Below are 15202 nucleotides of genomic sequence, written 5' to 3' on the forward strand. Positions count from 1 at the left end.
AGAAATGACCAGCAGGATAATTTCAGAAAGGCCTGGAGAGACTCACATGAACTGATGCTGAGTGAAATGAGCAGGACCAGATCATTATATACTTCAATAACAATAGTATATGATGATCAATTCTGAAGGACCTGGCTCTCTTCAACAATGAGATGAACCAAATCAGTTCCAATAGAGCAGTAATGAATTGAACCAGCAACACCACTCTGGGAGATGACTATGAACCACTACATAGAATTCCCAATCCCTCTATTTTTGTCCACCTGCATTTTTGATTTCCTTCACAGGCTAATTGTACACTATTTCAAAGTCCGATTCTTTTTGTACAGCAAAATAACTGTTTGGACATGTGTATATATATATCTATATATCTATATATGTGTATATCTATCTATATATATATATATTGTATTTAATTTATACTTTAACATATTTAACATGTATTGGTCAACCTGCCATCTGGGGGAGGGGGTGGTGGTAAGGAGGGGCAAAGTTGGAACAAAAGGTTTTGCAATTGTCAATGCTGAAAAATTACCCATGCATGTAATTTGTAAATAAAAAGCTATAATTAAAAAAAAGAAGTACATTAGGGTTATGGGCTGGTGTTGCAAGTCATTTCCCCCAAAATTTGTAGGCATAGATCTCCAAATCAAAGGACAAATATTTTATTATGCTGTTTAAAGCCGGTCACATTCTTAAGGTTTTTTTTTTTTGTTTGTTTGTTTGTTTTTTACAAGCATAAGGGTTTTAGCAGTTAACAAGAAGTTCCCTTGTAGAACTCAGAATTAACCAGGAGGAAGATACCATGAAGTGGGACTGTGCACCATTGACTGGGGGGGCTAAGTTCATAGAGAGGTTTAGGGAGGATCTGCAGGTTCTCAAACTATGGCCTGCTGCCAGATGCGGCAGCTGTGGACGTTTATCCCCCTCACCCAGGATTAAGAAGTTTCTTTATTTAAAGGTCCACAAAACAAAGGTTTTGTTTTTATTATAGTTTGGCCCTCCAACTGTCTGAGGGACAATGAACTGGCCCCCTATTTAAAAAGTTTGAGGATCCCTGATATATAGTATGAGCAGTTTTTTAATAGAGATTTTCTGATTAGATAAAGGTAGGGTTTCTAGAGACCTCTCTTGAGTCCGAAGATACCTCAACAAGGTTAGGGCCCCCTTGGTCAATGTCATGGGTTTGGTGAAAGAATTCACACACTTAATTTGTCTCTAAATTAAGGGCGAAAGATTTGTTATGCTGTAGACTAATTGCTAGGGAATTTAGCAAAGAGTTAGGATCAAGAAGATAATTTTATTGAAAAGAGAAACAAAAATTAGGTTGATATACTAATATTATAGTTTAGACGTACAATTAGGGTAGTTCCCATCATTGATTTCTACAGCTTGTTGACCAATAGATTGGCCAGCATTGTTTGTGGCACTCCCAAGGTTGGATTATCTTAAAGTTTCTCAGGCATTGCTGTTTTTTTTTTAGAACTCATCATCATCTTCACCTGACATGGGACTGATCAAAAGTCCACTTGAACAAAAGGCCTACTTAAGAGCAGAAGGCCTAAAAAAAAATCAAAAGGGTCCACTTATAATCCTATCAATGTACCTCCCTCTTACCTCTGGGAGTAGGTAAGCTTCCAGATTATTTGGAGATTCAGGTTTTCTTTGCTAGGGCCCATCTGGTTACCTAGAATCTCATCATGGTAATGCCATGATATGCAAATGAATTGGATTTAAGTTGGAGAGAGCTATGAAAAATCATCAGCCTTACTTCTCCTTCCTCTGCCCCCCACCTTTATCCAACCCACTGGTTCCAATTGCATATTGGACAATTGGATGCAGTAGGAGACATTGACCTTTTTAAACTAAAGTGTTATACTGGTTTCGGTTTGAACCACCCCACTGTTGGGGATACCCAATTGTTGAGGTTGGGAAGGGGAGAATGCCAAAAGTTTGGGGTCCCAGACCAGTGTCACGAGGTACCTCAAAAAAATTTGCAGGTTTGAACCCATCTCCTAGTTACGGGGCAAAGTTTATTGAAAGTAATGTAACCCCATTACAAAAGCGGATTTGAATTCTAAGGGAATTCAGCAGAGAAACAAGGAGATATATTTATCCAGCTTTCAGTCACAGGTATGCTAATTCTATGGCTCATAGATAGGAAGGAATGGTCTCTGGAATTTGGTTCTCTTGACCAGATTATTACTGACAAGATTACCAATCAGCAATGAATTGAGGAGTGGTCTATCCATTGTTGTCTCAGGAGTTTGATCTGTGGGAGTTTCCTGAATCCAGAACCTATCTGACTAAGGAGTGGGTCTATTCAGAGTCGGATTGGGTATGGGAGCTTCCTGTGGCAGATTCCAGAGCTAGAAGATTTCGGACTACTAACATTGTTAGAATAGAAGCCCCCCAAGGTTAGAGGACTCCAAAACCACTGTTATATTTCCCCAGAAGCTATACCATATCACAATCAGTTATTAAGGCTAAGTAAGAAGCAAGGCAGAAAATTTTTCACTTTCACTTAGATGGGAGTAGGGGGATCAGTCTAGGAGGGGAAGACCCTCAGGGTTTCTGACTAAAAGAGTTGCTATTTATAATCATTCAGAACCAATCAGGGGTTAAAGAATGACCAAAATGGGTCTTGGCCTGGGACCTGTTTTTGGCCAATCAGTGAGTCAGAATGATTTGGGTTTAAGGCACAGTTCTTTTTTTTTCTTTCCATTCTCTCTACATATCATACTGAAGTGCAAATGATAGGCTAGTAGTTGAGAGTTGGCGTGGGGAATCACCTCTGGTCAGCACAGCTCCAATGTGAAAAAATTCGCAAACCTGAAATCTGTTTATGGCCAAAGAGACTTATTGTTGGCACTAAGAAGCCAGGTTTGCTAGGAAGACCGACTTCCTAGTGGGTAAGGTCCTGTCAGGGAAATAACAAGGATTAACACTAAGACGAGAATATTTTCACAGTGGGCAAGAGTCCTGGCAGGCAGCTTTGTCAAGAAGAGAGCTTCCTTGGCAAGCATAATCCTGTTTCAGACTTCTGCAAAGATTTGGGATTCAGAGTTGTATTTTGTTAACTGTCTGAGGCTTGGGTTCTCATTCACAATTGACTGAGATTCCTTCAATGTTGTCAATGTCCCAGGCCTAAATTTCCAGTTGAAAAGAGATTGCTTATCTTGGAGTTTCAAGCCATTCACTATTAGATCGAGATCTCCAACCACTTAAAAATGTTGTCTAGAAAGGGCATTCTCCCACTGGAGAGCTTGAGACCCTGAATCTTCCTTCTTTTACAAATTAAAGGGAACACAGTTTCAGGGTTCACCTGTTAGTGCTCTGACCAAAAGAACATGAATTTAATCAGCCCAAATATACCTTGAGGTTTGTAGACTAGATTGTTTTCTGAAACTTTAGCAGATAACACAAGAAAAGGGGTGCCTTTAGGCAAAATTTTACTGATCTGGTTGGTTAAGACTTTATCCAGCTTCTCAGCTCTCTGCCTAAACCATTTGAAACAAGTACTGGCCATATCACACAGACAAGAACCACATAAACACAAAACACACACATATACACACACACACACACACACCCTGCCCCCACTAGTCTTAGTGACTAGAAATGTCTAGTTTATATTTAAAAAAATTACTTTTCCTTATTTATCTGTTTCTTATTCTGAAAATACCTGATTATTTCTTCTGCTTAAGGATATCCCTTTTCATATACAGCTTAATCTATCTGATGTCTTCCCAAAGATCTCACAACAAGGATTGCAACTTTTAGATAGTTGATACTCTCATAGCTATACCTGTTTCCTTTTTGAAACCTGATTGATAGGCATTTAAATGAAGAGTTAGGTTAAAAGTCTTAGGTTCCTCCTGCTGAGACCAAGTCTTGATCTTGAGATTCATTTGCCTTCTACAGTCTGGACCCAGGAATCTGTCTCCACCCAGACCACTATGGTTGTTTTTCTTTTTCATATTCTGGATCACCTTGAACTCCAGTGGAGGGTTGACTGACATGGGATTATTCCCTGGAGGATAACAATTCACCAGTTCACTTTAAACAAAAGTAAGGTCTCTCTAGAGATCTTACCTAAGATTGTAAAGCTTGTATCCTGAGGATAAAGGCAATCTCCTCTATCTGCCTTGGTTCACAAATCCTGGTCCCTGAATAAGGAAATAAAAAGCCCGCATCCAAGTTAATAATGAATTATTAATAAAATAGAAAAGAATTATTTCTCTCAACAGGTAACAGTTTTAAAAAACATAAATGATTAAGGGGAGCTAAGTGGCACAGTGTATAGAGCACCAGCCCTGGTCAGGAGGACCCGAGTTCAAATCTGGTCTCAGACACTTAACACTTCTTAGCTATATGACTCTGGGCAAGTCACTTAACCCTAATTGCCTCAGCAAAAAAGGAAAAAGCAAAAGGAAAAAAAATATAAATGGTCGTTCCACTTTTCAGAGATTTTTTTTCTGCTAATCATGTGGTTTGAGAATATTTTTTTATTTTAATGTGATTAATAATGTTTATTGTTTTCCTAGCATTGAATCATCCCTGGCATGAATCTAACTTGGTCATAAGGAATAATCTCTTAAATAAGTCAGTGTAGTCTATTTGAAAGAAATTTTGTTTCAAAAGTTTAAATCAATATTGCATTTTGTTGTAAGCTAACAGTTGGTAACCATGTACAAGTGTCTCATTTAAAGGAAAGTAGGATTTAAAAGATAAAACACCTGATTTCAAATGTGGCCTAAGACTTACTAGCTATCTCTTTGCCTCAGTTTTCTTTTCTGAAAAATGGGAATATTAATAAAACTTCTTGCAGGGTTATTATGGCTATTAAGTGATAAAATAATTATAAATTAGTACAGTGTTTGGCATATATTAAACACTATATAAATGTTAAGCTATTATTACTGTTGGTCAGGGAGTGACTCTTCTCCTTACTCTCTTCAGTGGTAAAATGCCTTGATAAACTAAATCTTCACTGCCTTACCTCAAAGACATGATACTAGTTAAATATTGATGATTTTAGAGCTCATTTCTAGCCAGTGAGAATGCACCTGAATAGCCAATTTTTAAAATATCCATTTCTACTATTAGTGTCCTTTGTTAGTTGAGATGATTCTGGAATCTAATGACTCAGTGCTGCCAATCTGAAATCTAAATGATGCAGTGCTGCCAATGGACCTGACATTAATGGCTTCATTGTTTTTTGCAGGTTTGCGGTTGTTCCCAGAGACTCCAAAGGTTGCCAGAGCTAAGCACTATTACAATGAAAGAAATCCAGGAGGCTGTGGGATATGAACTGGCAGCTCTGGAGCAGGACTGGGGGGTTAAGAGCTGGCCCCATGGACTACATAGACTTCTGTTTAGACAGGCTGGAGAGTTGAGCAGTAGTGAGATCCACCAAATGACCAGAGTAATCCAGATACTGAGGAAGGAGGAAGCTAGACTCAAGAAAACACTCAGAAGTTTACAGAAGGAATGTCATCAAGAACTGGCCATTCTGACACAGGGACTGGAGGGGGTAATTTGGGTCCTTCCAAATTCCTAAGGCAGTGAAAGGAAGTCCTCATGGAGATGCCTCTCCCTAGTTGCCCTGGCCTCAGAAGTGAAATTTTACCCTCTTCCAGGTGTTGTGCCAGTTCATGATTGTGGAGAAAAGAATTAAAGCAGGAATATGGGCCATAACTCAGATCACACCACTGTTTTTCTGGCCAGTCCCCTATTACTTCTTTAATGATCTTTTATCTCCTTGTGCTACCCTCCCTAGATTACCTCTTTGTCTATAATTTCCCAAGTGAGTGATAAATCCATCCTTCACTGGAGGATCTCAAGTTCCAGGAATTTTGCCTATATATAACTTCTATTCATTAATGCTAATTCTATCCTTTGGGACCATACAAATCTTCTAATACTTCTTCCTTATGATAGACCTTTAGGTATTAGTAATTCATGATTATATTCACTCCAAAGATCTCTGGGTCAATTCCTTCAGTTTGTTCTTGTGTGTTTCTAAGAATTGAATTATTTCCACATCCTTGTCACTTTCTGGTCTTGCTTCATTTTGTCTACAATCTTCAGATCTGGGCCCTCCCCAATATGATTCTAAACTACCTTTCTAGCCTTATTTCATATAACTCCTTTTATTGTAGTTTATGTTCCAGCTAGAAGTTATCCCCATGCTCAGAGTTTCTTCTTCTCCAATCCCATATATTCCTATAAATTATTCCTTATTTTAATAAATAATAATAATTGTTATTTAATAGTAATTTTAATAAATTATTTCCTTATCTTCATCTTTTAGCATCCTGTCTTCTTTCAGGGTTCAGATCGGGTGGTATCTCCTACATGTAACTTTCCTCTGACTAAAGTGTTCTCTATTCCTAGGTCACTGTTTGGATTTTTCCTTTGTGTTCCTTTTCACTTCCTACCTTGTGTTATAGTTTAATCTTATCTTCCTGCTCTATCTTATCTTCCTATCTCTATCTTCCTCCTTACTCTCCAGTAGATTGTAAGCTTCTTGAGAGCAGGGATTGTAATTTTTAGATTTGCATTCTCATTTCCTTCGGTGTTTTAGGTAACTACTTAATAAATGTTTGTTGAATTGAATTGATTTCACTTTAATAATTGGTAAACATATTGAAAAGGATAAAGTATAGGTGCCTGGGAAATTCTAATCTAGCTACAAAGTGATGTTACTTATCACTTGTTGAGTCTCCAAACCACTTGATTATACTCTCAGGAAAGATTAGAAGACTGGAAGAAGGGAGGTGACTTCTGTGTGCCAGAAATTAGCTACAATATTTTGACCAAATAGATATAGAAAGGACATGGTTCATATTGAATCCAAGTGGGTAAACAGAAAGTTAGATTATAGTTAAAGCTAGGCTTCAGAAAAGCCAAAAAAAAAAAACAAAAAAAAAACACCCAAAACAAAACAGTAAATTATGAACCAATTCTGAGAACAGATGATCCAGGGTTTGTTTGGAAATTCACGTGGAGCATGTCCAGAAAAATACAGGAGCTTGGGAGCATGAAGTGTTGATAATAATTTTTTACACTAAGGAATCAGCCAGACAATATGGCTTGTATGATTATGCTCCTGGACTTTGTTCTCTCTCAATATGTCTGGCACATAGTAGGCAATAAATAATGGTGATTCATTGATTGAGATTGCTTAAAAAGGGTAACATGAGAGATTTTGTCAGATATATTGCTAAAATCTTAATATAATGTCTATTTCATTTACCTGATCTAGTCATTTATAATTTTGTCAAGGAAATGAAGTTACATTGGCATATTTTTTTCTTGATAAACATGTAGTGATCACTGCTTTCTTAAGTGTTAACAATCATACTTTTCATAAATGTGTTCTAGAATTTTGCTGGAAATAATAATAGCCATGAGGTAGGTAGTATTGTTAAGCCTATATTAATCTGAGCTTTAAAGAGGTTAAATTTTCTCCTGGTCACATAGGTATAAGGTATTAGAACCTAGATTCAAATTTAATTCTCGTTTCAGGTTCAGTGCTAATTCCATTCTATTTTATAAGGAACCAAAGTCAAATTCACTGAGACTTTGAAGAACTCAATTCCTTTTTTTCTGAAAATAGAAGTGACTTTGTCCATTTCTAGTTTGTTAGTACCTTGTGTTTTACAGCTTTTTAAAGATCATTGAAATTACCTAATGATAAAAAAAAAAAAATCTAATAAATGAGAAGAAACATAGTGTAATGAAGAGTCAGTCCTAGTGATCAGTCTACTATATACTATATACCCAGTTCTTTTCACGTCCTGAAAAAGGAGTTTGTTTGGCTCTGATTATTGAACTCATTGAGGTCACCTCAGCACTTGTAATATCTCACTTGGAATTCATAGCATCATAGGCACAGGCCATCATTTTATAGATAAAGAAACAGATACAAAGAATAAGTTAGTGAAACATTTATTAAGCACCTAGTGTGTGCCAGATACTATTAAAAGTGTTGGGGAATACAGGCCAGAGGTGAGGGTCAAGTCAAATAGATAGTAAGTAGCATGCTGTAATGTAAGGTTCGTGGATGGAGTAGTGGAAACATGGTCCCATAATTATTTTTTTATCTCTGACCATGCAGAGATGAGAGGCTCATTTTATGAAGGAAAAAGAACTGAAAGTTCCTGAAGAATTCACGGGAATAACCTAAGGCATTGGTGGGGATGATGCTCAAGATAAACAGATGAAATTTTGTTCCCTTAGACTTCTTTGATAACCCAATTTAGCCAAGAAAAAAACTGTCTTCTAGAGATGTACCGGGGAGGCCTCCCCACCTGCTTGATGTACTAGTGATTAACAGTTTTGTCTTGTTTTCTCTCACACTCATTAACTCCAAGCAGAGACTATCCTTTATTCAGGTTGTGTGGGGAAGAGTTTCTCCTCTTAGACTGGGAGTTTTCTATATGTGGGGTTATGTTTTCTCTTACTGTAGTAAGTCTGAGTGTGATCATTTTTTTTTTTTTAACTCGGACTGAAAACTTTGAGGATAGAACAATGCCTTTTTCCTCCTGCCTAATGAGAAAAATAATTATTATTAACCAGTTACTATCATGGGGGGAGGGGAGTCCAAGGTTTTGTTCCCTTTGTATTTCTCCATGTAGTTACTAGGTAATGACAGCTTCTGAGGGAGTGAGCTGATGATAACTTGGGTTCAATTTTTGATGGGACTCCACTTATCTAGGTGGAATTCTTAGTAACCTCACCATTGCTCTCCTCAGGTAAGACTGGGTAGAGGATAGATTCTTTTATCTAGATTACCTTAGTCAGGGTGTTTGGAGTAGAGGCGAGCGTCTTTGGCCAAGAGTGACCTAATCATATTCATGTACCAATCTGCTCTTTAGAATAAGGTCATTTCATAATTTTCATTCTCATTAGTTGTTTATCAATCAGAGTTGATTTCCATCTGTCAGGAACACCCACTCTTCCAAGGGTATATAAATGTTAACATAAGTTTCATCTTTGTTTTATGAGAGAAAGCCACTGATCTTTAATCATTTGCCATTAACTATTTGCTAAACATAATAAATTATTAATTGCCCAGAAATTGTTTCTTGGATTTTTTTGTCACATTAGCATCTTATCCCAGCCAACCTTGCTGACTAGAGCCTCCTATCCTGTGCATCAGAAATATAAACTAGTAAGATGCTCCTTGGACTTCACTTATAAAATTCCTAACCCTGTTTTGTGGTAGCTCCAAAAGATGGACTGTCCTAATATATGGAGCAGCCCATCTTTGTGGGTTGAGGGGTAGTATAGAAAGAAGAAGAATTGGCATGTTGCCCTGCTTAAGATGAGACCAATTAAGAAGAGAAAATGATGAGCTAAAATTGGGAATACCAAAGAACCAGAGAACATTATGAAATGTAAAATGGACATTTTTAATTACATTAAAAAGTTTTTGCACAAACAAAACCAACACAAGATTAAAAGGGAAGCACAAAGCTGGGGGAAAATTTTTTACAGGCATTTTTTCTGATAAAGGTCTCATTTCTAAAATATATAAAAAATTGTGTCAAATTTATAAGAATACAAGTCACTTTCTAGTTAATAAATGGTCAAAGGATATGAACAGATACTTTTCAGATGGTGAAATTAAAGCCATCTGTAGTCATGAAAAAATGCTCTAAGTTACTATTGATTAGAGAAATTAAAATAACTCTGTGATACCACTAAACATCTTTCGGATTGGTTAAGGTAACCGAAAAAGATACAGATAAATGTTGGAGGGGGTGTGGGAAAACTGGGACACTAATGCATTGTTGTTGGAGTTGTGAACTGATCCAACCATTCTTGAGAGCAATTTGGAACTGCTCAAAGGGCTATAAAACTGCATACTCTTTGACCCAGCAAGTGGCATTATTGGGTTTGTATTCCAAGGAAATCCTAAAGAAGGAAAAAGGACCTACTTGTGCAAAAATGTTTGTAGCAGCTCTTTTTGTGGTGGCAAAGAATTGGAAAATGAGTAGATGCCTATCAGTTAGGGAATAGCTGAATAAGTTGTGGTATATGAAGATAATGGAATATTATTGTTCCATAAAAAATGATGAACAAACTGATTTTAGAAAGGTCTAAAAAGATTTACATGAACTGATGGTGATGCAGCAAGCAGAACCAGTAGTATAGTATACAGTTAAAGCAAGATTGTGCGATGATCAAAGACTTATGAAAGACTTAGTTCTCAGTGATCTAAGACAATCCTAATAAACTTTGTATAGAAAACACCATCTGATTGAATGTAAGTCAACACATACTTTGTTGACTTCTTTTTTCTGTTTTTCTCCCTCTCCCATGACTTTTCCCTTTTATTCTGATTTTTCTCTCCCAACATGATTCATAAAAGAAATGTGTATTTAAAAAGTTAATATACATGCATAACCAGAAAAAAAAGGGGGGAGGAAGATTTAAAAAATAAAGTTTAGTACACCAAAGATCTTCAGGAATATAAATAAACTCCCTTCTCTGAAGGTACCAGTGTATCTATATATCAATGTGTAGTGGCCATTCTAGTTATAGCCTTTCCTTATTAATCCTACCCTCTACTCTGTTTTCTTTTTTAGATGACTCCTTATGAAGTTAAAATATTTATGTAATAAATATCCTTTGTTCTGCAGTACTACCCCATCTGGTTCTTTGAAAGTCTCTTAAGTCCTAGGGTTGCACTGGACTGGACTGGAATAGAGCTTTTTTTTTTTTTTTTTTTTTTACTATTCACTCTGTCACATCCTCAGAAGAACTATCCAGACTCCTAGCATTTAATAAAAGTTTACATTCTCAAAGAGGGACACATGGCAGAATGAATGTTTCTACCAATATGTAGAGAGAGTTCAGTATTTAATTACCACAATCAGATTCTTCTTGGTCTTCATTGTTGGAATGCTGGATTGGGAATCTATAAAAACTAGCTTAATCTTGGTCCTTTGCTTCTGCTAGGAGGGATTCTGTTTCTGATTTGTACAAGAAGCTATAAGATAAAGGTCCAAAGGGAAAGAAACAATCCAAGCAATTACTTGTTTGTATCTACTTCAAATTAAGTATTTGAAGATTCTGGGCAGGTCAGACTGAAGGGGTGAATGGGGTGTGTCTCCTTTGATCTGTAAAAGAAGGGAGATTTGGGGTCTCAGACCTCCAGAGAGTCTGGGAGGGGGCATACTTTCTAGACCTTTTCTAAAATAAGCGGCTCATTCAATTGGAGATTTCTGGGGTAGTTCATTTAGGAAATTACTAATTCTGGAAAAAAGCCTTCAAAGTGATTCCATTCAATTGGTAGATCTTGATCTGATAATCAACTCAAACTGCCCATAGCCCCCTTCATTTGCTCATAAAATAAGTTTAACACATTCTTTGCAAATAGCCTCATTAAGAGATTTGCCCCCTAAGAGAGCTTCTTAGTGAAAAGTAAAACTTCCTTTTTTGCCATTCAGATTTCGGTTCGTATATTCCACATTGAACCTGCACCTCCCATTAAAGAGGGGATTCTCACATCAATTCTCTGCCACTAGAACTGCATCAAAAACATTACAAGCTCTCCAGATTTCCCCTATAAACAAGCAAAATAGTGTCTTAGGGAAAACAGAAGTTTTAAGAATTGGGACAGAACATCAGACTTCCTGAGCCAAAGAAAGATACAGTGGATGAAACTGCAAGTGAGGAGTCTTGGGGCTATTGGATTAGGATGTACCCTCAGCCCCAGCCATATAAACTAACTTCCCAGACAGTGTGGGGTATTAAGAAAAATTGAGGGAACCTCTGCTGAGAAGGAATGGCACGCTAAGCTGTGTTGCTGAGACATAGTCCTGGATGAGAAGGAAGCAGCATGCCTGATGAGTGCAAAAGTAGTGGGGCAGGGATGTTGCTGGCTGTGGGTACTTACAGGAGGGTAGAATTCTCAGTTTTGCGTTCAGGCAAGAGGAGAGTACTGAAGGAGGATCAGAGAATTATTCCCCCATACTCCAGAATTTGGAGATAATTACTCCAGTAATGTGCTACAAAATGAAGCAGGAAAAGGAAAAAGAACCCAACCAAAGAAAGCTACTATGTGAATAGGGAAGACTGGGGTTCATCTTCAGAGGATGATACAGAAATAAAAAAAAGCCTCTCCTACCTAAAGAGTGATGTTAAATGGTCACCTGTTGTTTCCCCCCACCAAAAAAATAGAACTCAAAAGACTTTAGAAAAAACTAAAAAATAAATAAAAAAGAACTGTTGTGCCACAGTTCTCTTTAATTGTTCTGCCTCAGTTTCCTTAACTGTTCTGCCTCAATCCCTTTAGTTGCAAACCCTGCCTCTGGTTCATTAAGAATGAGGGCCACTTGCTCTAAGATTATAAATTGTTAATGTAAGACTCAAGATAAGGGGGAGTTCAGACTTCCTGCCTCCTAACTCCTTCTGTCCTCAAGAATTTATGGCACTACCCCCTCTAAATCTTCCAAAAGACTATCAGGGATACCTCATTGACATCTTTACTTCTGTTTATTCAGACACCCTGACTCTGGCTTCCTGTCCCCTGCCCCCCTTCCCGTCAGAACTAGATTGATAGTCTGTTCCCACTCTAACTGTTCTGATTCCACTCTTGCCTTGGTCTACCCCTGCAGCTGAGCCATGTGTGTATATGTCATTGAGAACTTACATTCACCACTGGGTACTTTGAGACTAGAGTCCTGTCCAGTCAATCAGTTAAACTCTCCAATAAATAAAATATTAAAAACTCAATAATCTCTACCTTGCCTCAGTATCTCTGGCATTACAGAACAATGCAAGAAAAGATTATGGAAAGAAAGTCAACCAACTAGAAAAGGATATTCAGAATCTTATGGATAAAAATGACGCCTTGAAAACTAGATTTGGACAAAGGGAAGTCAGAGGTCAAGAAATAATAAAACAAAATATGATTGAAAAAATAGAAGAGAATGTGAGATACCTTAAGAAAGCTGATCTGGAGAACAGATCAAGAAGAGAAAACAAAAATTACTACCTGGAAGCTATAAGTAAAAAAAGAATCTTGATATAATAATACAAGAAATAGTGAAAGAAAATTGCCCTAAAGTATTAGAACAAAAGAGGAATGTAGAAATAGAAAAAATCCACTATCACCACCTGAAAGTGATCTTTTGAGAAAATCCTACAGGAACATAATAGCTAAATTCTGAAGCCCCCAGATCAAGAGGAAATATGAGCAATAAGGAAAAACCAATTCAAATATGATAAAACTATAATTAGAATCACACAAGACCTAGCAGCAATTTCATTAAAAGACTACAGATTTTGGAATACTATATATCAAAGAGCCAAAGAATTGGGATAATGGCTGAAAATATACCCACCAAAGATAAGCATGATTCTGATTGAAAACAAAAAGTCAATAGATTGTCAGATTTTCAGGATTTTGTTGCAAAAAGAGCTGAAAGAGGCAGCTAGATGGCGCAGTGGATAGAGCAACAGCCTTGAAATCAGGAGGACCTGAGTTCAAATTTGACCTCAGGCACTTAATACTTCCTAGCTGTGTGATCCTGGGCAAATTACTTAACCCCACTTGCCTCAGCAAACACAAAAAGACCTGAAAAAAATTGTTATATAAAATCCAAGAGAAATATCAGGTAAACATTAAAGATCAATTTCAAGGGACTCAATAAGGACTAACTTTATGCTTTACATGTGGAGATTTAAGTGGGTAGTTTGAAAAAAAAAATAGATAGAATTGAATATTATGTGATTCCAAAAATGTAGGAAAAGGTGAATTAGATGAATGAGATATGAGAGCAAGAAATGACAGAAATTACAATAGAGGAGGAGGGCTGATAGGTCTGGAATATAAAAGTCTTCTAAATTTATTAAGAAATAAGGAGAGGGAATAGAATAACGGGGGTATAGAAGGCAGTGTAGATTAATGGGAATGGAATAGGGTATGTAAATTAATGGGAATGAAATGAAGACCGGGAGAAAGGGTGGGAGGGAGAGATCCTTAGAAAGGGATTAATAGCAAGACAAGGGGTTTGGTAGAAGTAAAATAGAGGGAGATAGTATTCTTCACTGGGGCCCACTTAGATACTGGGTTATAGCCAGGGACAAAGTATTTTACTGGGATCTATTCATCCTATCAGATAGATTTAGAAAAATATGGAAAGACTTGAACCTAAAGATAGAAAGGGATAGGAAAGGGGAAAAAAAGAATAAAGTAAAAAAGTGCAGAGAACAAAAGAAAACCTACAGTGAAGCAAAGATGGACAGTTCTGAATATAATGTATAGTATTATGTATGCTTTCTTGAAATGGAAATTTATTGTAATTCATATTTTGAATCCTCTTCTGCTGTGCACGTGACAATTTTCTTATTCTGTTTTTTCCCCTATTTTTGTATTTAAGTTTTAAATAAATGCATTAAAAAAGTTAAAGGTTTCTGGTTTTTTTGGCAAGACAAGTTCTCCTGCAAGATGGAGGTCAATTCACTGTTCCCAGGAACTTCTACCTCTTGTCATCTCTTTGCAGAGGAAAACTGTTTCCTCTCCTATAAAGATAAGAGAATCGGAATTTCATCCTAATTATAGTCTTAGGGTCTCAGCAATCCCAAGTGATTTCCCCTCCTCTTTTACTTTAAGGGTTTGTCTTTCTTTCCTTCTCCTTGCCTCTGGATACTTTTTTTTTTTTTGTTTTTGTTTTTAGCAATGTAGGCCAGACTCTTCTCTTTGGGGTGCTTCTTCTTAAAGCCAAAATCTTAAATATTTCCCTAAAAGTTCTCAAAAGTTGTCTTTGCCATGGAGTCTTCTGTCTGACTAGATTAATTATCTTTGCAATCCTGGCAAATAGCCTTGGATAAGTATTATGGGCTTGATCAGGAGAAAAGGGTACTCCCATTGGATTAGTGGACTTTGGTGGTCACTATTTTCAGACAGAAATTCCTCTATGTTAGAATCTTAGATTTCTCAAAGTTTCTTGCTTGTACTCTGGGCTTCTTCTCTGTTGAACCAATTGCTCTTGACATTGGGAAGGTTAAAAAGCCCAGCCAGTGACATGTTAGGAATTAACCTTTCATCTCAGGACTCCCCTTTCAACTTCATTATCAGTGTTTTCTTTAGGCAATTTCAGTCATGACTCAATTGGTAATTTCATTTGGGTTTTTCTTGGCAGAGATACTGGAGTGGTTTGCCATTCTTTTTTCCAGCTCA

General features: G+C 37.0%; 1 protein-coding gene across 4 annotated transcripts in view; it reads left to right on the forward strand.

Annotated features, from left to right (window-relative positions):
- TEDC1 (tubulin epsilon and delta complex 1) overlaps positions 1 to 9413 on the forward strand; it is a 70675-nt gene extending 61262 nt beyond the window's left edge. For 3 of the 4 annotated variants that reach the window (XM_031952906.1, XM_031952907.1, XM_031952908.1), the window contains one exon: positions 5228 to 9413. In XM_031952906.1, the coding sequence (XP_031808766.1) occupies positions 5228 to 5563 (336 nt within the window). In that variant the 3' untranslated portion in view covers positions 5564 to 9413. The remainder of the gene's footprint in view (positions 1 to 5227) is intronic. The other variant, XM_031952905.1, reaches the window with a different exon arrangement.
- Positions 9414 to 15202: the final 5789 nt, after the last annotated feature.

The sequence above is a fragment of the Sarcophilus harrisii genome, chromosome 2, assembly GCF_902635505.1.
Source record: "Sarcophilus harrisii chromosome 2, mSarHar1.11, whole genome shotgun sequence".
Classification (NCBI taxonomy): Eukaryota; Metazoa; Chordata; class Mammalia; order Dasyuromorphia; family Dasyuridae; genus Sarcophilus; species Sarcophilus harrisii.